Source organism: Cricetulus griseus, chromosome 5 (assembly GCF_003668045.3).
Source record: "Cricetulus griseus strain 17A/GY chromosome 5, alternate assembly CriGri-PICRH-1.0, whole genome shotgun sequence".
In the NCBI taxonomy this organism is placed as follows: Eukaryota; Metazoa; Chordata; class Mammalia; order Rodentia; family Cricetidae; genus Cricetulus; species Cricetulus griseus.
In genome coordinates this window covers 71,606,874-71,634,633 of record NC_048598.1, presented here as the reverse complement: position 1 = coordinate 71,634,633, position 27,760 = coordinate 71,606,874, and the positions used below count along the sequence as shown (strand labels likewise).

The following is a 27,760-nucleotide window of genomic DNA, read 5'->3' as shown; positions in this document are numbered from 1 at the left end:
AATATGCACTGTGGGTTTACTCATTGATTCCTGCTGAGCATTTTGATCACCATATTTGATGCTGTTTGCTATCTACCCATTCATCCATGTCTGTCTTTTTATCTATCATCTATACATCACTTGTTATTAATCTTTCACTTTGGTTTGCTGCATGCTTCATAAACTCACTCATTAAAAACTAAAATTTTGGCTGTCATAGATCATTCTCTGTACCACACTAAACAGCAATAAATTAATCTCTAGCTAGCTAGCTACTGCCACATTGTTTTTGTGATGTTAGTGATTAAACCAAGGCCCTGTACACATTATGTATGTATGTTAGCACTAAGTTAAATCCCCAATACAGATTAACCCCTTGTGGGGTTATGATGCCATTACTTGAAGAGGGTAAAAGGCATAGAAGTGAGGCCAAGCGATGGGAAGTAAGTCACTGGGGCCAGGTGCTTGATGGTTGTGCCTCACCTCCTCTCAAAATGCTATCAATCTTCTTCCTGGCTTTGCTACACTGACCCGTCCAGCAGGTCCAGTTATTCAGGGTATGAAGAGGTACTGCCTGAAAAGAATCATGGGCAGGAGGAAGAAAGGAGACCAAGCGAGCATAAGTTTTGTCAAGGTTTCATTTTATTGAAAGAGCAATAAGGCTTATATAGGAGTGTGGCAAGGAGGGAGTGTGGAGGGAGGGGTGAGGGAGAGGGGAGCAAGCATGTAGCGGCCACTGGTGGTGGGGCTCCGGGGACAGTCCGCAGGACCGCATGTGGCCACATGGAGGAGGAGGTGAGGAGGGAGCAGGGAGGGCCTCATTGTAGTCAGTACATCTGGTGTTTTTCGCAAGCGGCTATCTAAAGAATGTCTGTTGCCTGAGAACATCCTATGTTTCTTGTTCTCAGAGCTGCATCTCTTCCCGGAATAGAACAGCCAGTGGTGGCAGTTGCCAGGTGGCAAGTCCTTCAAGAGCCTGTAATTTTCCTATGCTCTGGATGACTCCTTAACTTATGGCTCCCAAGACTACACCTATCCAATATTGATGGGCTGACTTCTGTAAAATAGTAAAAACATCTTTTGTTTTAAAATTGCTTGATTCAGATATTAGGTAAGAGTAGCATAAAAGCCTCGGGAATATAATATTCAATTACTTTAATTTGCTCATTTTTCAATTCATAACAGTAAGTTACTTCTTAAAAATCTGTTAAAGTCAAATGGTAATAAAACATATTACAGTAAACTCAGATTCATGGATTTGATGCTAGGTCTTTGTTATCAGACTCCAACAGGAAAAAATTTAGGAACCTTTTTCTTTTTTTATTTTATATTGTTGTAGCTGATATTTTTGTAGTTTATTTTCCATAGTGTGTTTAGATTCATATCAAGTCCCACTCAAACTTTGATCCACTGTCTATTACTTAGTTACCCTGATAAGAACTCATTAAATTCTTCTGGGATTTTTTGCAAGTGCAATGAGTAACATATTAAAAACTTGTCACAAGGTTGAAATAGCATATAGAATGAATATGTCACTCAGACACAGAGTGAGCACATTCTGAATTGCAGCTGCTTTCTTACCTCTGTCCCTCAAGAAAAGGTTCTGCTTGTAGCTAAGAGATCACTATGTGGGAAGGTTGCTATTCTGGGATCTGGGAATCAAGATAGGGAAGAAATAAAACAGGCCATGGCTCTTTTGCTTATACTAAGTTTTTATTTCCCCATTAAACCACAGAAAAAATAGGTATGGGAGCCCACCCTATCCACAACCAACTAGCAGGCATTTCTGTACCCATGCCTTAAGATAGAGTGCCCTATTGTGTCTGTGTCCATGCTTGTATACAAAGAAAGAGAACCATATCAGGCACATGTGGTAGATGTGGGAGACCTACTCCCCTTGTTGAAAAGTGTACATAAATACTTTAGGATCAATAGAGAGAAGGAAAGGAGTAACTGGGGGGAGTATCTGAAACCAAGACAAATCTGAATTTCCTTTGATGTCAGTAGGCTCCCCACTCTTGTGCCCATCTATATCTAGATAGTCTATGTAGTTTGCCAATAAACCTTATTTTTTGTTTGCCTTGAACTTTTCCTGTCTTTTACTCATCTTATCAGCAGAGAAAAAGACTCAGATTCCTAGACTGTAACTGAAAGGTTCAGGCCTGCCCCTGTTACCTGGTGGAACAGGCAGTACCCTGGTCAGCCCAAGGTTCCATGGGAACTAAGTCTGCACGCAGATGCAGAGGACCCCTTTAAAAGATAAGTCCCTGCCCCTTTATGCTCTCTGTTCTCTCTGTTCCCGCTCTCTGTGCTCTCTGTTCCCCCGCTCTACTCTGTCTCCCACCTATGCTCTCGCTCTGTCTCTCTATGGCGACCAGCGGTGGTGGTCAGCCATTTACCCTGTTCCTCTTCTTAGTCTCCCCATTCTGCCGGGCTTTATAATAAACTTATAGTCTTATGTCTCATGTCTCAGCATTTCTCTTTTCTTCTTTTTAAACAAAAGAATAACAGTAACCACATTATATTTATAAAAGGATAAGCTTGTCATTGAAGGCAATATAATAAACCTGTGGTTTGGGATGAGACACAATTTAAAATAATCTGTCTTGTCATTCATAACTTAGGCATCTTTCATCCTATCTTGTACAGTTTATGCAATCATCACTAGCATCCACTTGAGTCATTCCATACTTTGATTAGAGAGATAAAATATTTTGGCTGTCACTAATACATTTTATTTATTTACTTATTTGATGTATTTATGTATAAACACACACACCTGGGTCAGAGGTCAAAGGATAATACAAGGAAGTCAGTTACCCACTTTCATCATGTGGGTATTGGGAACCAAACTTAAGTCATTAGTTTTGGTAGTAAGTGACTCTATCTGTTAATCCATCTCACCAACTGTCTCTTGGCTTTTAATACAGATGGTCCTTGTCTTAGTTTGGGTTTCTATTGCTGTGAAGAGATGCCATGACTACAGAAACTTTTATAAAGGAAAACATTTAATTGGCGATGGCTTAAAGTTCAGAAGTTTAGTCTGTTTTTATCTTGGCAAGAAGCATGGTGCAATGCAGGAAGACAGGGTGTTAGAGAGGTAGCTAAGAGTTATATGTCTGGTCCTGCAGGAAGTACCACTGAAACTCACGTCCTCCAACAAAGCCACATGTAATCCAGCAAGGCCACATATCCTAGTAGGGCCACACCCTGTGACCCTATGATGGCCATTTTCTTTTAAATGTTTTATAAAATGTAGTTTTATTTTCTGTTACTCTGCTGTTACATAGGGCATATGTACAGCATGTAGTACAACATGCTACTTCTATTACAAGGTAAAGTGAATACCAGAGCTACAAAGGCAGGAGGTGTAAGTGAATTTTTATTGGGAAGGAAGTTGTCAATTCAAGCAGCAGCAAATAAATGAAGAATGCATAAAGGAAATTCCCTGTTGTCACAGACAGATGTAACCTCCAGAATATGTGACATAGGAGACATTTTGATCTGTGACGCCAAGACTGGATGCAGTAAGAGCTTTCCCATTTAATCTAACACTTCTGGATTCCTACTAAAAAGGAATATGCAGTGAGAGCACAGAAAAGTTGCTTCTGAAAGGAAACCCCCATAGGAGGGTCAGAGAGGGAATGTAGAAATCAAAAAGTTATTATTACAATTATTTTAAATTATAATTACTACATTTCCATATCTTCACAGTAATACAAAACACAGCTACGTAAAGAACTGGTTCGGATTACTTAAATACCAAATGCACTGTCAGTGCTCTACACAACTGACTGGAAGTTACTCATGTTTATTTTAAATGAAGCTATTGATACTTTTCTACAGCAGTAACTGAAAAACAGGAAGGCCGAGACAACACAAATCAAGGGATGAAGTTTCCCAAAGCTGCAGTGTGAAAAGACTATAAACAGTTAATCCCATACACATGAATGGGCTTCCTTGCTAGAGGAAATCCAAGTGGAAGAAGGAATGGAGATGTAAAAAGGTTTTCTTGAGGAGATGGAGGATAGCAACCTGGACACCCTTAGGTTTCGGCCCCCTCCGCTGCATCACATTCTTCTCCTGCACTTTCTGATGTCCATAATGTTAACTTGTCTCTAAGCAACTGCATGATGAGGGTACTTTCTTTATAGGGATCTTCACTCAGTGATTCAAGCTCTGTGATGGCCTGATCAAAAGCCGTTTTGGCCAGTGTGCAGGCAAGCACAGGATTATTAAGGATCTCAAAGTAAAATACAGAAAAGTTAAGAACCAGCCCCAGGCAGATTGGATGGGAAGGTTGCATCTCTTTCTTGCTTATATCAAATGCCTCTTGGTAGGCTCCTTGGGAATTGTCTATCGTTTGTTTTCGATCATCGCCACATGCTACTTCAGCAAGATACCGGAAATAATCTCCCTTCATCTTCAGAGAAAAGACCTTACTCTCTGGATTAGTTGCACTGGCTATAAAATACTTATCCAACAATTCCAGGACCATGGTACAGATGGACCTCAGCTCCGACACTACTTTCTCCCGACAGTCCTTGATCAGCTGCAACTTCTTGTAGGAGGTGTCGGTCATCTGCTCGATGCCCGAGATGACCCTCCAGGCAGACCTGCGGCCCCCGACCACGTTCTTGTATGCCACCGACAGCAGGTTGCGCTCCTCGTTGGACAGCTTGGCGCCCTGCTCTGTCATGGCTTTCATGCAAGTGGCCATGTCGTCGTAGCACTCAGCCTGCTCCGCCAGCTTGGCCTTCTGGATCAGCTCAGTCTTCTCCATGGCGAACCGAGGGCGAGCCCTGAGCCGGATCCGGAGTGCTCCTTCTACTCTCCATGGCCACGACGCGAGTACTACCACTTTGATCTGCCTTGGGCTTTAGCTGAGGACCCTCCTGTCTCAGCCTAGTGCAAAGCCCGCAATTTTCTTTTAAACAACCATAGTCCCTTTGCTTTTTATGATGTAGGTAAGTTAAAGGCTCTACTGGGTATTGTACACAGAAGACATGCTTTAGTTCTTCACACAACTTAAACAGATTTCTCTGTTTCATTTTTCATATGGAAGAACTAAGGTCATAGACGTATGAGAGATTTTCTAGGGGCTACAAAGTTGGTAGGGACTGTGCTGAAACTAATGAATCTGCTTGATTCCAATTCAATGTTCCTTACATTTTATAACTATGAAAAAATTTCAACATCTTTAACAACTATAATAATAACTATAAAATTTAACATCTCAGCTGCTTTAAAGAGTATATGCCCCACATATATACAGGTGCCTTTTGAAGGTCGGAAAAAGAAATTAAAAACCTTGGGTAGGGTTACAGATATTTGTAAGCACCTAACATGGCTGCTGGGAACCAAACATGTAATTGGATGGAGCAGCAAGTGTTCATAACTACTTAGACATCACTCCATTTCCTGTTTAAGTATATGCTTCACTGTTATAAAATATATAAAAACATCACCACTGTCTATTGCCACAATGATTCTTATTCTCACCTCATAAAAATGAGACTTTATTAAATAGTAACTTTTCATTGCCTCTATACCAACACGCCTTCCCTGACCATCCAATTCAGCTTGCCATCTCTAAGGACTGGACTACTCAATATAAGAATATCCGATACAATTGGGAGTAGACAATACTTGACTCTTCTTCAAATTATTTCACTGAGCATAATGTCTAATATTGTGGTAGATATCACTGTTTTTTAAACATTTATTTTAGTTGTTATTGATGTATGTTTATGTGTCTGTGTGTGTGTGTGTCTGCCTGAACATATGCACATCACACCTTGCTACAAAGTCCAGTGGAGGCTCCAGAGAAGGATGTCAGCTCCTGGAGATCTGGGGTGTGGGGAAGTTCATAGCTGTGCAACATGGGTACTGAGACTAGGACTTGGATCCTCTGGAAGAGCCAGAACACTTATTAAGAGCTGAGCATCTCCTCAGCCCCAATTTTCCCATTTCAAGAGTGAACAATGCCTGAATGTGCCACGATGCATTTGTCCATCCATCCTTAAATGGACAATTTGACAATTGGATCCTTTCCAGGATTGGTGCTCTTTATCCTTTTAAGTTTAGTAGAATTCTCAAACAAAGACATAAATGAAACAGCTCCCATCTGTCAGATAACTATTGATTACTCAAATATTGATTCCCCTCAATCTTATCTCTGCACATTTACTAGAGATTCTTTGTTAAAGAATGAGTCCTAACATATGACCAGGTAGTCCATATTGCCCTTGAGATGAAACCCAGATTTGATGGCTTAGAATGTAGACGCCTTAAGATTTCTGGGAGACTTAGTCCCTTACCCTCTGGTACCTTCAACTAATATGATTGGGCTTTTTACTTTGAACTATATGGAATGTAGTGGTGTGTGTGTGTGTGTGTGTGTGTGTGTGTTGAAGAGGGTCTTGGCTTTCATTTTTAAGTTTCTCACCCTATGCTTTATAGACCTTAGTGCCCCAACCTCCCCCCCAAATTTTGACTTATTGGCCAACTCTTATACAATGTATCTTCTCTCATCATAGATAGATAAGGTATTACATAGGAAAATAATCCTCCTGCCACAAATAGAGGGGCTGTGGATGGAAATCCATTGGTAAAAGTATTTGTCTATAATGCATGAGGCCCTGGATTTGATCCTCACTTGCATATGTGGAGGCAGGAGAACCTCATGTCTGCTACATAAGTTTAAGGATAGCTTAGTAAATGGGACCCTGTTTCTTAACAATAAAATCTTTAACATTCATAAAATTAAGAAAAATAACATATGACCTTGAGTATAATATGTAGACAGAGGTTCTGTTCCATGTGGGCCCACAGTTATTTATTTAGCCCCAAATAAACACACAGATGCTTATATTAATTATAAACTGTTTGACCAGTGACTTAGGCTTCCTACTGGCTAGCTCTCTCTTAATACTAACCCATAACTATTGATGTTTGTATTTCTACATGGCTTTGTCTTACTAGAGAATGCATGGCATGCTATCTTCTTAGTGGCTACTTGGCATCTCTCAAGTGGCCTCTCTCTGCTACTTTGTGGAGGAGCACAGATCATGTCCCGGAAGGAAGGAGAGTGGCTCAAAGCTGACAACCAACCAGTGCCATTATAAGATGGTGCTGAGGTGAGGCTTCAAGTGTTTACTAAGAAAAACAATTGGCTGCCCAAACTGGCACAGGATGATGTCATCACAATTGCAGAACCTCTTAACTTAGTTACTGATTCCCAATATGCAGAGAGAGTCATCTTTACCCATTGAGACTGCAGAATTCACTCCTGATGATACGGAATTAACCGTGTTGTTTTTACAATTACAGGAAACAATCAGAAAAAGAAGCGATCTTCTATACATTAGACATATCAGATCCCATATGGGTCTACCAGGTCCACTAGCACAAGACAATGATGAGATTGATCATTTATTAATTGGAAGTGTGCTAGGAGCCTCAGAATTTCATAAGAAAAATCATGTTCTTTTTATAACCAAACTCCACTGCCAGCAGGCTGTAATCCTAAAGGCATTTAGAAGAATGAGATCTGGAAGATGGATGTCTTTCACTATACAGAATTTAGAAATTTGAAATATGTGCATCATACTATTGACACATTCTAAGGGTTCCAATGAGCTACTGCTCCCAACTCTGAAAAAGCTGATTCTGTTATTACATACCTGTTAGAGGTGATGGCAGTTATGGTATACCTGCACAAATACAAATTGACAGTGCTCAGGCATATGTCGCAAAAAATGGAACAGTTTTTCAAATATTATAACATAAAGCTTGTCACTGGTATACCACACAATCCTACAGGACAAGCAGTGGTTGAAAGATCTAATAGGACACTTAAACAGATGCTCCATAGACAGGCTGATAAGTCAACCCCCCCAAACATAGATTGCATGATGCTTTTTTGATACTAAACTTTCTTAATGCCAATGACAAATGACAAACATCTGCAGATAGACACTGGACTATGGAGAAAACTGCTGACCTGAATCAACCAGTATGCTTCAAAGATGTTCTAACCTCGGTATGGAAGCCTGGACATGTGTTACATTGGGGTAGAGGTTTTGCATTTGTTTCCACAGGAGAAGAAAAATTTGGATACCATCAAAATTGATCAAGATTTGTTGTAAAAGACAAACCTCTCGTCAAGGACGAGGGACAGGCATTTTACTGAGGTATATCTCATAAACTAAATAGAAACCTCCCAAAGGAAAGGGAAGTGTTTTGCTTCTATCTTCACAGGAAAACTCATTTCCAGAAATCCAAGAACACTACACGGGTAGATGTTTAAGAAGAGAAGGTAGCTATAACCATCAAACAAAAAGAAAGTGCCATACGGTAAACTTTACAGCTGTCTCTCAAATAACTCTCTCTATTTTTCTAGTCCCCATTCAAGTAAATCAATGCTGAATTTAGAGTTGGATTTGGCTTTCCTCCCCTAAAATCCAAGAACATTGTTTAAGTAAACTTTAGAGTTTCTGTATTGTATCAAGAAACAAATTGATGTAACACAGAATGAGAGAAGAAGTTGGTGCCTGTCTTTGTCTTTCTTGGCTCTTTCCTTCAAGGTGTACACCATCTCACAATTATTATTTTTCCATGATAGCCTTTTCCCACATGCATACATATACAAGCAAACACTTCTCTACTAACACTTATGTTTGAGTACCACACAGCCAATGAAGACCCATCTGACAGCAATCCCTGGACGCTCCAGATAAGAAATTGGGCCATACCTCCTCGACTGCACTAGATCCAACTTACTCCGTTGTAACTGACACTCCCACCAGAGCTTCAGGTACTGACTTCAATCAAGTTGAAGATTTCAACCTAGATCTTCAATCAAGCAAATCCCATCTAACATGGACTGGATATAATCCATTAGAGAATTTCACTATACTATTTTCTTCCTACAGGACCACACAAGGCTATTTTCATCTCATTTCAGCAGGAAGTAACTTGGAGAATGCTACACCACCTTTCCCCCCATTGTTGTCACTAAGGATAATGTAGACCTAGTTAAGGATACTTTCCTATTGTTTAGGGTTGGGATTGTAAGGAGGTGTTCAGGCTTGGACACTTCTTTCAGATGACTTTAGGGTTTAGCTGAAATAGACATGGTTAGGATGTGCAATAGAAGATTATTGTATCTTCTTGTATTTCACCTTTATGATTGTTAATTTTGGATACTTTACACTGTTGAGTTTTATTCTTCTTTTAGACTAAAAGTGGAATTGTAGGGAGACACCATGTAACCTCTAAAGGGCTGGATACAGGTGTGTGGGACCATGCCCATCAGGGTGTGGTCAAGGTGATGTCAAGGTGACATAGTAAAGGTTTAAAGGGATAGCCAAGGCACATGGTGGCTCTCTTTTGTCTGCTGCTTCAGCTTGCTCTGGTTTCCAGTTGGTTGGCATTTACTTATTAAAGATATCCTGGCCATTACTGGCTACATATTAGTTATTCAGAATAATAGGATAGGTCACTAGATACATCACAGAAATACCTTTAAAATTATTGGGTAATGCTTTTCCTGCACTGTGGTTTTTACCTTAAAAAGGCTCACTTTTAAACAATAAATAAGACCTTACATTGACCTATTGTGCCTGACTATCTCCAAGTTTCAGGGATGCTGCAGAGGTGGCCAACAGGGCATTCTACCCTCTCAGACTTTGACCCAGGGGGTCCCAGAGACTCCCAGCACTTCTTCCCCCTAGACTTCTCCTAATCTGGTAGCCCTGCCTATACTTTCTACCTGGATACTGGCCAATCAGTGTTTTATTCATCAACCATTAAAGAAACACATGTTAACAGCATACAGAAGGATAATCCCATCAATAGTATGATCAGAAAAGATTTAATAAGCTTAGTGTCATATTGTCTCCCTGTATTTGTGAGGTCTTTCTCACACCTCTCTCGTCTCTCCATCACTTTATCTTTTCTCCCTTTCCAAGCACCTTTCTTTATCCATTTCTTTTTCTCTTTTCTCCACATCTCCCCTTTCCACCCCCCTTTAATTTACTCCCCCATACTATCACTGTGAACATGGGCAGAAAGTCATGTAAACAAGATCATTGATGTTTTCCAACCTGTCCTGGAACCGCTGACATGGAATGACATTTTTCTCTAAGTCTTTTATTTTTATTAGTGATCTTTATGCTTTATGCCCCAGCGGCAGTATATAGTCACAAGCAGGCCTCTCTGCATCCCTAGGACATCAATCTTGTCAAATCTAATTGAATCAAAGCTCAAGCAGTTATAAATGGAGTACAGGCTGTCAGAAACAAAGCAAAGGGAAAATAAGAGGCATGCGTCCAACTGGTACTTTCATTTTTCCCCTAGGAAAATACTGTGGTTTCCTAAAATACTCCTTTCTAACATTTCCAGCTCTTTTACTCATCATGCTGTTGCTCTCTATTCAAAAACATTTATCTATCTCAGGACTCATTCTGATTCCACATGAGTTAAATGCTTCTTGTGGCAGAACAAGATGATGGAAAATTGAATATCTATGTTGTATGGAGGGGTGGCTTTGGTGGAAAGTTGGGATTTGTGCCAATGCCAACAGAGGCCAAAGTTAGGGGTGGACATGTAGCTCAATGGATAGGGTTCTTGTGCAGTATGAGTATGTCCCTGGGCATGGTGGCACACAATTCTAAGTCAGCTCTTTGGAGGTAAGGCAGGAAGGTAAGTTTAACATGCTAATGGGTGACATGGTTAATTCAAAGCTAGTTTGCACTACATGGAACCATGCTTCTACAAACAAATATTATTTAACTCTAATTTTAGATATAATATGTTATTTGTACATACTAACATAGCTTAATGTGATATTTCAATACATGTATGAAATGTGTATGAAACATGTACTAATGAAATTAAACACTCAATTTTTATGTCAATCCTCTACTCTCCCCAGCTTTTATAAATCATTACTATACATTTAGAGCAACTTGCCTATTTCCTTTATATGACAGAGACAAAGTGGGATTTGTGTTTGTTGGTCTCACTTATTTCATTTAGCATAGTGCCATTCTGGTCTACTTATTGTCTCTTTGGTCTAATAGTCCAGAAGGAAAGTGTTGGCTCCTTGGTTTTGGTCTTTTTTCTTCATCCTTTGCCATTTGTTAAATATAAATTATAATGCCTACTTAATAGGATAGTTGAAACCAGTGAATTGAATAAATAATAGAAAATTTCTCAGCATATAAGGAAATCCTTATACAACTGTGCATTGCTATTAATAGAAACAAGGTTGACTTTGAAGGAGGTAAGGACAAATAAAGTTTTCAAGTGGAGGCATGTTGTCATAAGACCCACAGATGCTCACAGTGGGTCAGACTTTTCAAGGACAACAATGTGTTCTCAAGACCAAACTAGTCATGTACCTCCACTAGTTTGTAGGGTCTCTGTAAAACCTTCCTGGAAAATTCCCAGTTTTTTTTTTTTTTTTTTGAAAAAGCAAGGCTGTCAATGGCAAGCAGACATGGAGAGAGAAGTGTAAAGTGAAAAAGGTACATGACATAGTGTGTATCAGAGAACTATCCTCTATAAAGGATTGGTCCATTCTTTTCAAAAAATGTTCTTGTCCACAGTAGCCATGCACCAACCTTGAGTCTTGAATCTGGCTTAATTTTGTTCTTGCTGTCTATCTTAGAAATCCTTTCTACTGCTGCAATGAAACATCATGACCATGGAAAACTCCTTTAAATGAAAGCATCTAATTGGGGTTTGTTTACAGTTTCAGAGTTTTAGTCCATTATAACCATGTCAGGCAACATGGTAGCACACAGGCAGACATGGTTCTAGAGAAGTGGGTGACATTTATTTATTTATTTATTTATTTATTTATTTATTTATTTATTTTGGTTTTTTGAGACAGGGTTTCTCTGTAGCTTTGGAGGTTGTCCTGGAACTAGCACTTGTAGACTAGTCTGGTCTTGAACTCACAGAGATCATCCTGCCTCTGTCAACTAAGTGCTGGGATTAAAGGTGTGAGCCACAACACCCAGCCTGTAGGTGACAATTCTACATCAAAATTCCCCGGAAGGAGAGCAGAAGAGAGAGCTATTGGGCCTGGCTTGGGATTTTGAAAATCTCAAAGGCACCCACCCACCCCCATGACACATTTCCTCCAACAAGGCCACACTCACTAATCCTTTTGTAGATTTGAATGCTTAGCCATTTGAATCTATGAGCCTACTGAGCATATTGTCATTCAAACCACCATACTATCAGTCACCAACACTAGTTATAGTTATGTTCCTGGCTTGTAATAATCAGAACTTTTTTGACAAACAGAATCACCAGAATGTAATCATACACAAACACACACACATACACACACAATATCTTACACTCTGAGGCTGAGTCATCTCACCAAGGCTGTCTGGGAACTGAAGATTGGAAAACAGTCATATTTAGTCTCAATAGTGAAAGGGACTCATGATAGAGTCACAGTCATCCCAGTCATAGAATGAAAGTCTAGAAGCTCCTGAGATAGTTGCAGGTGTGAGCCCATGCTCAAAGGCTGAAGAAACTGGCATCTGATGTTTATGAGTAGAATTGGCAATCATACCCAGGCACTATTGCCAGCTTCACTATTCCTCTGCTTTTTGTTCTAACTGCCTATGAGCATACAGGGCAGAACCACTCAAATCTGGGGAAGGTCTTACCTCTTCAGATCATTCTCCCATAATTAATGAAAACACCTCACAGAAGCAAAGAACAAGTATGCTGTGCAAGTTTTCTAGATATGTCTTAACACATGTATTAACCATCTATTGGTTTATGTGCAACAAAGTCTCTCTGTTGGTCAGAGTAAAGTACCAGGAGGACCATGTCTGAGGGGCCCTGTAGCCTGGCTCAGTCTCTAACCACATAGCTTAGTTGGTTAGACATTGCTTGAACAGTAACATTAAAGCAGCAATCACGAATACAGACACTGTAATTTTAAGTGACATTCATTCTAACACTTAAAGGAGAAAAAGAGAAAACCAATATTGAAAAGAGGAGGGAAACCATGACTCTTAAGGCATAGTTCATTTATAATAAATAGAGTATATTATGCTAATGATTAAGCATTGTTCAAGATATTTGAAAACTCCTTTAATTTAAATATAAAACTTAGTACAAAATTCCCATGGAATTTTATTTCATGAACACAAGAACTATTAATAAACTCAAGTAGATCCACACAAAGGAACATATATTCAATATTTGTATTTGTTTTCATCACAAATTATTTTAAATTTTTCATTATACATAATATTGTATTCTATAAGGACTTTTTAATACAAGCAAACACGGCATGTTGACCATGTTTTCTAATGCCTTCCTACTGCTCTACCCCCACTCCTTTTAATTTTTTGTTCCCCTTGATAGTTTCATTTTAATTTGATGACATATACACATGATTTTATAGTTCTATTCACAATCTAGAAATCACTAGTGGAAGAAAAAAAAGCATGCAACAGCTGTCTTTCTGAGACTGGTTTAATTCACTTAATGTGATTATCTCGAGTGGCATCCATTCCCTGCAAATAATATAACTTCATTCTTTATTTCAGAAATAATTCTTTTATATACATAATTTTATATATTTTAACTTGTATTGGTCTGAGAAGTGAGGGACAAATGTTAAACAACAAGCAATAAATCAGACAGCAAGTGTATATCACTGTGCATCAATGTTATCGTGATCTCCCCATAGCAATCTACAAAGCCTTGCAGATATGCCACATATACTTGTAAAACAGATGCTCAGAGAATCTTTCAGTGCTTTGAGGTATTTTTGTCTAAGTTGACAGAATCAAATAGTAAATGGAAAGCAAGCAGGGTGTGATGGGTGACATACTGTCTTGTTGTCATGCAACCTAGCCCACATTTTAACTTTCTGCCTCTGCTAGTGTCTTGTTTAGTTGGCTGCTACCCTTTCCTCATCATTTGCTATCCTCTGTTTTATTTTAAATTGGCACATTCTACCTGCTCTTTTCTGGGATATTCCTTTAAAGGATATTTCTTAACTATTTCTTTTACTAAACCTTCTTCCTTCCTCTGCTCATCAATTGAACTTCATTAAGGAATTACTTTGGATTTCTTTTTTCCAAACATTTTCTGTTCAAAAGGAGCATGCCCTATGTGTAATTTCCCTATTAACTCATTCATTTAATTTTTACTTTCATTTGTAAATTATAAATTTCATGGGAAATTAATTTAAAAGCATATGACTTGTCTTGTAACTAAATGAACAAGCATATATTTACTAGTTATATTTACCAATGTGTTTGGTATTCACAACTCTCCTAACAGTTACCCTTTACACACTCTAAAAATGTACTGTATCCTGAATTGTGCCATGTTCAGGTTACTCTGCATGCTTCTGGAATCAGTTTGCATTAGGTTGTCTGACTGCAATATGTTCCTTTTAATGAGCTTGTCTTCTTTCTTTCTTTCTTTTTTTTTTTTTTTTTGGTTTTTTGAGTCAGGGTTTCTCTGTGTAGCTTTGGAGCCTATCCTGACACTTGCTCTGGAGACCAGGCTGGCCTCAAACTCACAGAGGTCTGCCTGCCTCTGCTCTGCCTCCCAGGTGTTGGGATTAAAAGCGTGCACCACCAATGCCCGTCAAGTTTTTCCTATTTCATTGAGAACTATTCCTTGTACTTTGTTCAGAAAGGTGGATTGCTCTTATTAAAAAAAAAAAGGAAAGGAAGAAAGAAAGAAAGAAAGAAAGAAAGAAAGAAAGAAAGAAAGAAAGAATGAGCTGTGATAATGCAGGTACTAAGACCAGTCTTTGATGGCTTGGTCTCTTAGTTTTCCAGGAGAGGTGCATTAAACCATTTACCCTAGATGGACAGTAAGATGAAAATATTATTTCACCAAAGTCCATCTAGACAAGGCTGTAATTTTTTTTATAAATGGTGGATTACCCACCATGGATCAATATACCACAAATCTTCTCACCTTGTGAAATTTTTGTGTAAATCAACTCCCAGACTGTTAAAAGTTTTGTTATATATCACTGCCACCCTGGCTACATCTCTATGGCTTGAAGTAATCCATTCCTTTCCCTTTTCCTTAATTTTTACAAGGGCTTTTTTAATACTAGCCAACTGTAGATGACTGTGTGGCCAAACTGCTTAGGAAACTCACAATCACCATCAACATTAGACTAAAACTACACTCAAGGGCACAGTGAAACCTTCAAACTGCACTCATCAGTTGGAAGAAAGAAATATTTATTAGGTTATCAGACCACCAAGGCTATCTCTCAACAGGAGTGTGGGTGGCAGAAAAGCAAGCAGGTTAATATGGAAGTCTCTAGAGTTGGGTTTTGGAGCTGATACAGGCTGTTATGATTGACCAGGAGTTAGATGCCCATGGCTGAGGCAGTTGACCTTTGTGGGTGTAATCCTGTGAATTATAAACATTCCCTAAGAGATCTGCTTTCTGATAAATAGAAACATTTGAGATTCCCTGGAGGAATGTGGAATTTAGGGATCTGTTTACTAATGGGGGATGTCTTTCTGTATATATGTTTTTCTTATTGGTTGATGAATAAAAACCCTGCTTGGCCAGTAGCCAGGAAGAAGTATAGATGGGCTATGAGGCCAGGAGAATTCTGGGAGGAGAAAGGCAGGTGATAACATGTAGTTGATGAAAGAGTAACATGCTGGAGCAATACAGGTAAGCCACAGTCTTGAAGCAATACATAGTTTAATAGAAATGGGTTAATAATTAAGAGAGACATAGCCAAGAAGAAGTCTGTGTCATTGGCCAAACAGTTTCTAATTAACATAAGTCTCTGTGTGCTAAACAGTTGTGGGACCAGGTGGGACAGAAACTCCATCTTCAGTCTACCCAATAACAATCCTCTGTTTACCTGGTCAAAGTCCTTTTGTTTAGGGCACTGTCACCAGAAAGGCCATTATTGAGACTAGGTTGGGTAGTTTTATGTCAACCTGATACAAGCAAAAGTCACCTGAGAACAGAGACTCTCAGTTAATAAAGCCTAACTCTAGGATAGGGCTGTAGGCTACTTATGGGTGAGGGGCCCATTCCATTTTGGGTTGTGCTAAGACTGGGCTGGTAGTCCTGAATTCTTTAAGGAAGCTGATTGAGACAATCATGATGAACAAGTTAATTCTCTTCACTTCTCCATGGCCTCTGCTTCAGTACCTGCTTCCAGGTTCCTGTCCTGTTTGAGTTCCTATACTGACTTCCTTCTATGATAAACAACAATATAAAAATATAGGCCAAAAATTCAAACAACAACAACAAAAACCCATGTCACAACAAAGCCCAGGAATGTAGTCCTGTAAGAATTCTGAATGCTATTGAGAACACACCAAAATCCCCCAAGAGTCTTGTGGCCTAAGTTTCCTCAAAACACAGGATTCTTCTTGCACTATGTCTTCATGCTACTCCCAGGAGTAGTGGACAAGACTGTTTACTTCAGATTATGCATTATTGCTTGCTTATTGTTTAAACAATCCTTTATATGCTTCACATGCAAAAACATCATTTTTGCCTTGTGTGGTTTATGCTTGTGATGGTATATAGCTTGAATTCACAAGAACTTTTCTCATGGAACCTTTCTTAACTATTGTAATATGAATTGTCTGATCCTCTGAATAAATTTGGCTATTGCATGAGATTTTAGTCTGCCTCATTTATCAGTTCCATTCTCACAAGTTCTACTGCCTCAAGAGTGGGGACAAATCCATTCCTACTAAATTTCTTTTGGTCATGGTGTTTCATTGCAGCAATAGAAACCCTAATTAAGATAGGGGCCCAATTTAGACTTACAAAAAAATAAGTGAGTTTCCTAATCTGGTGCACTTGCTAGGGTAGTTTGAATTCTGGCTCACTTTTTTTTTTTGCAGAAAGAATTTTCTTGCCAAGCTACTTGTTTATAACTGGGCCCGTGAGTTTACTGGACACAGAGCATCAATAAGGAGTTACTTACATGAGCAAGGTCAAAGCTTCCCAGTCCCACCTCACCGAGCTGCATCCTATAGTCCCCCTTTCAGTTAACTTTCCTCTTATATATTCCAGTACATCTTCTCCAAAAAGCAGTGCTGGTGACACTGCCCTAAACAGAAGGAATCTAGCCAGGTATATAGAAGAATTGTAGTCAGGTAAACACACCCAACTGTTTCTCTTTTCTAGAAAAGCAGCTCTCTTAAGGAAGTTTCTGTTAAGCAGAAACTAATCTTAATCTTCCAGTAACCTCCTGTAACCTGTTTGTCCAAAGGTCAGCTACCTCTGGCAAGGGCACCTAGTTCTGTATCAATCTGGGCAGCCTCTAGCAGCTCAAATCCCCACCCTGCTGTCACATAAAATCTACTTGCTTCTCGGCCATTTTGCTCTTCTCTCTGTCCCCTGAGAGATGGCCCTGAAGGTTTTATTCCAAATAAATCTTTCTTTCTGCCAACAGATCAGTCTAGTTAAGTAGTTTCTCTGTGCCATTACTTATAAATAAGTGGAGGGCAGGTTGTCCAATAAACTATGTCAACAGTGGAGTTTGACAGAGGTATATTCTTGTGGCTCACTTAACAGGTGCATCTCTGGGATTAGAGACTGGCCAGCCTTGGCTACTTGATGAGTTTGAAGCCAGTGAGAGACCTTGTCACAAAAAATGAAAAAGATCGATAGTATCTTGGAAAACGACCAAGCTTATCCTTGGGCCTCCATGCACAGCCACAGACAGACAAGTACACATATGTGCACACATGCATTTATACAAGTCATTAGTTACTGTCATTAAATCTATTTCTCTTCTTTCATGTCATATTTGCTTTGAATATTTTGTGTCTTTATTGATACTTATATATTTGCAATTATTTTGCATACCCAATAAATTAAGCTTGTATAAAAAGTTTTTATAAAATATCTCCTTTCATATAGTAATGTTTTTGTTGTAAAGTCTTTGTTTTTACTACACAGCTTCTTCAACTTTCTTGGCATTGTATTGATATTTGTAAAAGCTACTATTTTTAGCCATTTTTCTTCCAGTGTACATGAAAAAAAATATCAAGTTTCTCTTACAGATAGCATATAATTGGATTATAGTTTTTAATCCACTCTTGCAGTCTCTTCATTTTTATTGGATAGTTTGATCATTTCAATGTTATTAATACAATATTTAGGTTTATGCCTAGAATTTTGTGGTGATATTTTTATATATCTTAAGCTATTTCTTATCATTTTTCTTCTTCTGTTTCTACTTTACTGTTTTAATTCTCATGCAAAATCTGCATCTCTATTCAGTATTTTAATTTCTCTGATTTTTATTGCATTTTAAGATTTAACTCCTTACCAGTTAATATAAAATATACTATCTAGAGTCTAGTAAGATATTCACTATAAGTTAACTGCAATTATACATAGAAATGTTATTTCTCTCTATATATTTATCTTGTTCTTTGTCTCTTCGTGGTACTGTTGCTGCACATTGTAGTATTTTGAATAAGACTACCCCATAAGTTCAAATATTTCAATATTTGGTCACCAGTTAGTGGAACTTTTGCAGAAGGATTAGAAGACATGGCTTTGTTGGGATAGTTGTGCCACTGAGAGGAGACTTTGAGGTTTCAAAGAATTAGCACCATTTCCATTTGCTTGCTCTTCATTGCTTAAGATCAAGATTGAACTCTTGGATGTTTCTGCCACCATGCCTTTGCCCTGTTATTATGTATTCTAAAACTTGAGTTTGTAAGACCAATCAAGTTGTCTGGATCATAGTATTTTTATCACAGCATAGAAAAAGAGCTAAAACAAAGTGTCTAGATCTCAAATCATATACATTCTCTTCACCCTGCTCTACCATCTTCTGCTCAGGTCTTTCACAGTTGTGCTTAACCAAATACATCTATTTGTTTCATCTTCCTCCCTTACAATGAATTACTTTATAGTGTAGGTCAAACCTGGTTTTGGCTCACTAGTTTTTGTCACTGGTGCCATTGCCAGCCACCAAAACAGAACCAGGTGAGAGTCTTTGGATTAAGAAGGACAAACCTTGTGTCATTTGGTAGTAGCGAATGCCATTGGTTTATTGCAGCCAGCAGCTTATATACAAGGAGAGATGGGAAAACAACACCGACTAGCAGAAATCACTCCCATGCCCTATCATAAACAAGGAAACCACAACCCTCTCCCATGGCCAACGAAGCAAGAAGGGGATGGGAGCAAGACATAATGTTTCAATAACAAGAAAGGTTCATAACATGATGTTAGTGGGAGAGGCTTAGAAAGACAGGAGGTACCTATGGTTATGCTGGAAAACAACTCACAGACACCTTGTGGGGGCTGGGCCCCAACATATCCCCTTTTTTTGTTTTATAGATAACACCTGTCTTAGATTCAATCCCATATCAAATAAACAATATTTGGGAATTTGGGCATCTTTCATTCCAAACTGCTTCCTGCTGGTTGGGGTCGATGTCCATACCATGGGGATCATGATAAAACTTAGAAATCTGGTCAGGTCCTTGTTTGTGTAGTGTGCAAGGCTGCATTGTCTCAGCTGTTTTAGATGTAGGATCAGTTGGGCCACTGCTTTAGGGGGTCTTGCTTGATCAAACCATATTAGTCTGCAAAGAATCCACAGCTTTTCATTTTCTGTGTAAACACAAGCAAGAAATCTTTCTCAAAGTAGCCTGTCCCTAGATGTAAATTTTGAAGTCAAAGCATTTTTAAAATGTATAATTTGGACTAATTTAGCAGCATTGATAATCAAATGTATTGTAGCAGCTATAGCTCTTTCCTTGGCAATCAATTTAAAGATAACAATATAGCATAAACTATCCAGACTCTGTGTATTTTCCATCTTTACGTGGCTTTTTCATTATTCTATTTCTTTTACTTTTATGTTTTCCTTTTATAAGACAGGATTTCTCTGTGTAACTTTGGCTGCCCTTGAACTCACTCTGTAGACCATGCTGGCCTTGAAGTCATAGAGATCTGCTTGGCTCTGTCTTCAAGTTCTGTGCTCCCCCTTGTAGGTCTTGATTATCATCCTGAGTTTTCCCAGGTCTTCACAGGAGCAACTACCTAACATCCCTAAAGGTCATGCTCATTTCAGCATCACAGAGACAGTTCACTCAACAACTTATTTAAATTTTTTTCCATTATTTTATTTGAATTAGAAAAAAAGATTGTTTTACATGCCAATCCCAATTCTCTCTCCCTCCTCTCCTCCACTACCACTCCCCAACTAAAATCCTACCTATCACATACCATTTCTGCTACCCAGAGAGGGTGAGGCCTTCCATAGGGGGTCTTCAGAGTATGTCATATACTTTGGGATATGGCCTAGGCCCACCCCCATTGTGTCTTGTTTCAGGGAGTATTGCTCTATGTGGAATGGGCTCCCAAAGTCCACACCTATGCTAGGGATGAGTACTGATCTACTACAGGAGGCCCTATGGATTTCTGAGATCTCCTCCCTGACAGCCACTTTCCTGGGGTCTGCATTAGTCCCATGCTGGTTTCCCAGCTATCAGTCTGGGGACCAAGATTTCCACATTGTTCAGGTCAGCTGTTTCTGTGGATTTCATCAGCCTTGTCTGGACCTCTTTGCTCATCAATCATCCTTCTCTGCAACTGGATTCCAGTTCAATTCAGTGGTTAACTGTGGGTGTCTGCTTCTATTTCCACCAGCTGCTGGATGAAGGCTGTAGAATGAATGGCATGTAAGTCAGTCATCAATCACATTATCAGGGGAGGGCATTTAAGGTAGCCTCTCCTCTGTTGCTTAGATTGTTAGTTGATGTCATCTTTGTAGATCTCCAGACATTTCCCTAGTGCCTGATTTCTCTTTAAAACTATAGTGTCCCCCTCTATTATGGTATCTCTTATATTGTTTTCTGTAATTCTTCCTCCAACTCAACCTTTCTGCTCCCCCATGTCCTCCTCACTGCTCCTCTTCTCCCCTTCTCATTCACCTACCTCCCTCTCCCCTCCCCCATGCTCCCAATTTGCTCAGGAAATCTTGTACCTTTCCCCTTCTTCAGGGGACTATGTATGTCTCTCGTTGTTAGTTAGATTCTCTGGGAGTGTGGATTGTGGGATGGGAATATTTTGCTTTATGTCTAAGATCCATACATGAGTGAGTACATACCATGTTTGTCTTTTTTGTGATTGGGTTACCTCGCTCAGAATGGTTTCTTCTAGTTCCATCCATTTGCCTGTGTATTTCAAGATTCCATTTTTTTCCTGCTGAGTAGTACTCCATTGTGTAAATGTACATTTTCTCTATCCATTCTTTGGTTGAGGGGCATCTAGGATGCTTCCAGGTTCTGGCTATTACAAATAATGCTGCTATGAACATCATTAAACATATGTCCTTGTATGAATGTGCTTCTTTTGGGTATATGCCTAAAAGTGGAATTGCTGAATCTTGTGGTAGAATGATTCCCATTTTCCAGAGGAGTCGCCATACTAATTTCCAAAGTGGCTGAATAAGTTTGAACTCCCAGCAGTGGAGGAGTGTTCCCCTTTATCCACATCCTCTCCAGCTTAAGTTATCATTGGTGTTTTTGATTTTAGCCATTCTGACTGGAGCAAGATGATATCTCAGAGTTGTTTTGATTTGAATTTCTCTTGTACTCTGTTGGTTATGCTTGTGTCTGTAGTTCCTGATTGTTTACCCAGCTTTTATATTTCCAGCATTTCCTCAGATTGTGCTTTCTTTATTGTCTCTATTTCAGTTTTTAGGTCTTGAACTGTTTCCTTGAAAGATTTGTTGATATCTTGTATTTTTGGTTTGTTGTTTCTTCCATTTATTTAAGGGATTTTCCCATATCCTCCTTGAGGACATCTCATTTTCATGAAAATGTTTTTAAAGTCATTCTCTTCTGCTTAATCTGCATTGTGATGTTTGGGTCTTGCTGGTGTAGGGTCCCTAATCTCCGGTGGTGTCTTATTTGTTTTTCTGTTGTTGAATGCTCTTTTTGTCTTTTTCCCATCCTTTCTTCCAGAGGTTGTAGCAGGAGTCTCTTCCTCTCCCTTTGGTTATGGGACCAAGGTTTCCTTCTGGTAGATGCAAACAGATCCAATACTCTGATGTCTGTCTTCTTGTGGCGGATGGAGTCAAGACTGGTACTGGGGCCTTGGCAGTCTCTGGGTGTGTTGTATTCTGCTGAATTTGGATCCTGTGAGTAGTCCCCCAGCTTCAAGTGTCCCCAAGCAGGGTAGTGGAAGCCAGACTGGAAACAGCCATTAGCCTACCTGGTCCAGTGGATGGAGGCAGGAATGGTACCAGGGACTTGGAAGTCTCTGGGTGTGCTGGAACCTGAGGAAATGGGATCCGGTGAGCAGTCCCCTGGCCTCAGGTGTCCCCAAGCAGGGCAGCAGAAACTATTTAAAATTTAATCTTGGAATAAGGAGAGGATTTAGTTTGTAAAGTATTACCATAAATATGCCCTGAAAAGGTCCTGAGTTCAAACCCCTAGTCCCTATCTAAAAGGTAAGCATTATTTTGTACATCCATAATCCTATAATTGAGGAGCTGGAGCCATGTGGATCTCCGAATTTGCTGGGTAGATATTCTAGACAATTGATGGACTCTGGGCTTAGTGACAGAGCTTGCTTCAAAAAGACATGAGTCATAAAGAGATATCTGACATTGAATTTTGGTTTCCACATACATGCAAACACATGTATAAACACCCCTGTTGGCATATATAAGCACATATGTCACATAGTCACATATATACACTATACATAAACACACAGAGACACATAAAAGAATCTCAAGCCCAACACATTCTATCTCTCGTCTGCCCATTTTTTATTATTAGGTTTATCATATTGTAAATATACTACATATTTTAATTGAACATTTTTCATATTCTCTGTCCTCTACCATTGGAGTATAGAATCTATCTTATTTAAAATATGATGTTTTTGTTGTTGTCTGGCACAGCCATGCTTCCACAGTGTCTGAAAAAATTCAATAAGTGACTTGAGGATGTAACGAAGTAGAACCCTCCCTTAGTAAACAGAGTAACCATGAACTTTCCCCAGGCTGCTTACAAGCAGTACCAGCTTTATTTTGGAGACAGAGTATCACTCTGAGAGGTGGCAATTGCTGCCAACCATGTCTTTTGTAAATGTTTAAAGCATAGCATAGTCTTTAATTTGTGTGTTAATTACATTGGTTCTACAAAGAAAGTTTTCAGTAGTAGTAATGAAAAGTTGGATGGCTAGAGAGCCTGAAATAATTAACATTTTTCTGTCTATCAAATAAAATATAACAACATTGACTAATCAATGGTTTGCAATATGCACTCATGTTTGTGTGACATAGGGAGATTTTTATGGTTTCATAGTCATTATTTACATGACTCTCATATGATTCAAATGGTTGGTGCAATCTCATGCTGTCATTTCCCATGACAGTCATGGTTTAGGTATCCAGAAGGACAGAGAGATTCATGATGGCATGAATAACTTAGATACCACTTAGATAGAAATAATTGCCTTTTCCATACTCTTTAGGGCTTCCCAGAACTTCAGACTGACAAAATAGCCAGGCGGTGGTAGTGTACAACTTTAATCCCAGCAATCAGGAGGCAGAAGCAGGCAGATCTCTGTAAGTTCAAGAACAGCCTGGTCTACAAGAGCTAGTTCCAGGACAATCTCCAAAGCCACAGAGAACCCTGTCTCAAACACACCCCATAAAAAGACTGACAAAATATCTTATACATCTCATTCCTGGTGTCATAACCTATCAAAAGTTATCCCACCAAGTCTCCAGAGGTCCTTCCTGTTAGACTTCTCATTGTAAAAAAATTTATACATTGTGTTTGGCTAAGACAAGCTGATTCTCAAAATTCTGTCTTATAAGTCAATGCATCTTTACACACATTAAATATTTCCTAAGGATATTCAGGAAGTTGTTGATTCGTTCTGAGTAATGTTAGTAGACTTTTTTGCTTTTACTTATCTTTCAAAGTGAGGGGATAATAAAGGCAAACAACCCACCACATCCTGGCCTAAATAAAAAGTTACAAGAATTTCTTCAGAGAGGACAAAAATGATGTAAGTCAGAAACACTAATCTATACAAGAAAAGTTTCAGAAAAGGAAAAAATGAAGGCAAATTAAATTACTTTTCATGTTCTTAATTTAATAGATTATTCTGTTCAAAGTAAAACTAGCAATAGCATTAGTGAGCAATTATAAAATACAATACTTCTTAGTTACTGTCACATAACTAATGCATACCAAGCATGAAGAGTATCGGATTTAAGCATGGAAAGCAAGTAAATCCAACTGTCAGTGAGTTTAGATTTAACAGCAAACTCATAATCCTGTAATGAATCCAATGTTAAGTTGCACTTCATTGTCAGATAGTGATAAACCAAAGCAAAGCCTGTCTTCTGCAATGAAAAAAGTGTTAGATAAATGTGAAAAACAGATAATATGAATGTTGCACATATATGAATTGATGCAGTGATTGCTTCATTTAGAAAGGCTAGAAAAGAGCCTGTTTATCAGTGTGGATTATTGAACAAATGTACAAATGGCACCGATAAACTCACATATTTGAATTCTTAGTCATCAGGGAGTGACACTATTTGGAAAGATTAGAAGGGTTAACAGATGTGGTCTTGTTGAAGTAAGTGTGGCTTTGTTAGAGGAAGTATGTCAGTGAAGGTGGGATTTAAGCTTTCAAAAGCCCATACCAGACTTATTCTCTCTCTTTTCTATTGTCTGTGTATGAGGATGTAGAACTCTCAGCTACTTCTTCTGCACCACATTTGCTTGTGTATTGCTGTGTTCCCTACCATGATGAGAAAGGACTAACATCTGAAACTTTAACCAAGCCCCCAATTAAATGCTTCATTTTATAAAAATATCCTTGACCATGGTTTTTCTTCACAGCAACAGAATAGTGGCCAAGAAATTTTATTTATGAAGTTTTTGTCTGTTTTTCCTTATTCATTAATACTTTGTTTCGTGTTGTTTTTATTTATTTTGTTTTAATTTTTGTTTTGATTGTTTGTGTTTTTCAGACAAGCTTGCCTTATGTTGCCCTGGCTGTCATGTGGCTCACTGAGGAGACTAGACTGGCTTCAAACTCATAGACATTATGCCAGTCTCAGTGTCCTAAATGCTAGGGTGATAATTGTGTGCTATCAAGTCTAGTTCTATGATTTTTTGAAACAATATTATTTAAATATCAATTCTCCCATTCCCTTACCCTCCCATTCTCCCATTCCTCCCTCTAACCCCCCCCAACCCACCCCCTACCCACTCTCCAAGGACATTGAGGAATTCCACTGGGTATCACTTAATATTTTCCTTTTGAAAACACCTGAGAAACATTATGCATTTATTTATTCCCTTCTCCATGCAGGAACAACCCTTTCTCAAATTTCCATGTCAAATTCTCTTAAGGCTCATTTCAAAAAGTCCTCTAAGTTCTCCAGAGTTATGTTTCATTATTCACTCCTTCACCATTCAGACTGCAATACAGGTTCCTATAGCATTTTTATTTCTTCCCTGTGATTATGGGACTCATTGCACAGAAACGTGTTTCTACAACATTGACATGTAGGTTTCAATGTCATTTTATGGCAAATTTCCCAAAGTTTCCAAAATTGATACTTAAATGAGTCTTATTACAGATGAAATTAAAATATGTATCATTCTTTTATGTATTTTGTGTTGCCTGCTGGGAGACAGAATATGGAAATGGACACAGAGACCACATATAAAAATATCATTGTTAATTTCTGGGAGATTGCAATGCAAGACAATAGCACCTGTCACCACCATTTATGAGACTGGTCAGATCAGAAGTAGTTAGATTCACAGAAGGATGATGTCTTAGTTAATTTTCTATTGCTGTGAAAAAACATGACCAAGACAACTTATGAAAGAAAATATTTAACTTTGTGCACATTGTTCCAGAGGGTTGGAGTTCATGAATCACCCCAAAAGTGTGAATTGCTGCATTCAAACAGGATGGCAGCGTTATGGGGGAATATAAAAAGACAGGGCAGTTGATAATGAGTAAATGACAGATGATGAGTGGATAGGTGATAGATAAACATAGCTGATAGAAAGATGATGCATACATACATACATACAGAGACACATAACACAGATGACAGATGACATCAAGATAGGTGGTACAGAGATCAATTATAGATAATAGATAAATTATAGTTAGGTAGATAGATGATAAATTATAAATGATAGACAATATATATGTGTGTGTTAGAAAGATTTTAAATGGTAAATGATAATTTATAGGTAGATGGAAGATAGTTAAATATATAAATGACAGATAATTAACAGATAATTATTTGGCGAATGATGGATAGATGACAGATATGGACAGTGAGATAAATACATGATATTTGGTAAATGGTAGATGAATGATAGATAAGTGATAGACTGATAGAAAGAAAGGAAGAAAGAAAGAAAAAGAAAAAAGAAGGAAAGATTATGGTGACAAATAGGCATACAACAATGCTTTAGTCATCTTGTATTCCTTACTGAATAAACACAGGCCATATGAAGTAAATGACATTTCAATTTCCCACAATGAGATGGATGAACAATTAACATGTCAAGGAGGAAAAGAATGCAAAGGAAGACCACCTACAAGCAATATCAGGGGAAGAACCATGCAGAGGCTTACACTGCAAGAGGAATGGGGGTTTAATTGGTATACTAGCTACTGGGTTGCAGACACTGATGAGGCATGTGGGGATGGTACCCATAGGCACTCCCTGATCAATCAGTACCCAGGCTAGCACAAGGTTACAGAAGCTGATGTTGGTGTCCAATTGGGAAAACACCTTCCCTAGGAATTACTGAGCTCAGCACTGCAACAAGAGGATGTGACTATCTGAGGTGACTTGGATTCAAACCATCAACCATCCTGCTTTGCCTTTCTTCATTCACAGCTGCAGTGCTTTGAGTAAGTACTTAGGTTGTCAAGCCCAAAATCTTTAAAATATTTTCTGTAGTAATATAGAAAAACTTGACTTAGAGGGAAACAAAAATTGTGTGAAATGCTAAATATGGATGCATCAAGGTAGAAGGATGTATATATTTAATATCAAAAGGGATGAAGAACTGATAGTTATGTAGCAAGTATGCATGTGATATTCATATCCTCTAATGAATAACTACTTGGACAACACTTAACTGGAATGAGTACTTAATTTTCATAGGGTTTTAATTCAGCCACATGCTGGGGACACCCATTCTAGCTCCATTTGATCATTGCTCAGGAACTGCAAACAAATTATACAAATATCCATATTCTAATTGTCAAGTTAGAGATTTGACAAACTAATTGTCCCTATGTTTCTTAATCAAGGCAGTGGGTTATTGGCCCAGGAATCTTTCCATGTATGGGCTCTCTTGTATATATTTAATATCAAAAGGGATGAAGAACTGATAGTTATGAAGCAAGTATGCATGTGATATTCATATCCTCTCATGAATGCATTGGACAACACTTAACTGGAATGAGTACTTAATTTTCATATTCTATTGCATCCATATTTAGCATTTCACACAAACATCTATTCTGTCAGTTGTAAAACCAACATGGCAAATTGAGTGTTGGGGTATGAGCATTGTGTGGTTCAAGACCAAAGGAGTAGATTCTCATCGCATTTGTGTACTATGCAAGGGTTTTCACCTTAATTCTCTTATCTCTTTGCTCTGTGTCTTAAAATGATTCAATAAGTTGTGTGGTTCTGTTGTTTTATTTTGATCTATAAGCATTG

At 38.6% G+C, this 27,760-nt stretch overlaps 1 protein-coding gene across 1 annotated transcript; it reads right to left on the bottom strand.

The window, feature by feature from the left end:
• Nucleotides 1-4,024: 4,024 nt before the first annotated feature.
• Nucleotides 4,025-4,762, bottom strand: LOC100758637 (14-3-3 protein theta). Its single transcript, XM_027418087.1, has one exon. It carries the CDS (start codon nt 4,760-4,762, stop codon nt 4,025-4,027), a length of 738 nt encoding a protein of 245 aa, XP_027273888.1.
• Between the last annotated feature and the right edge of the window lie 22,998 nt (nt 4,763-27,760).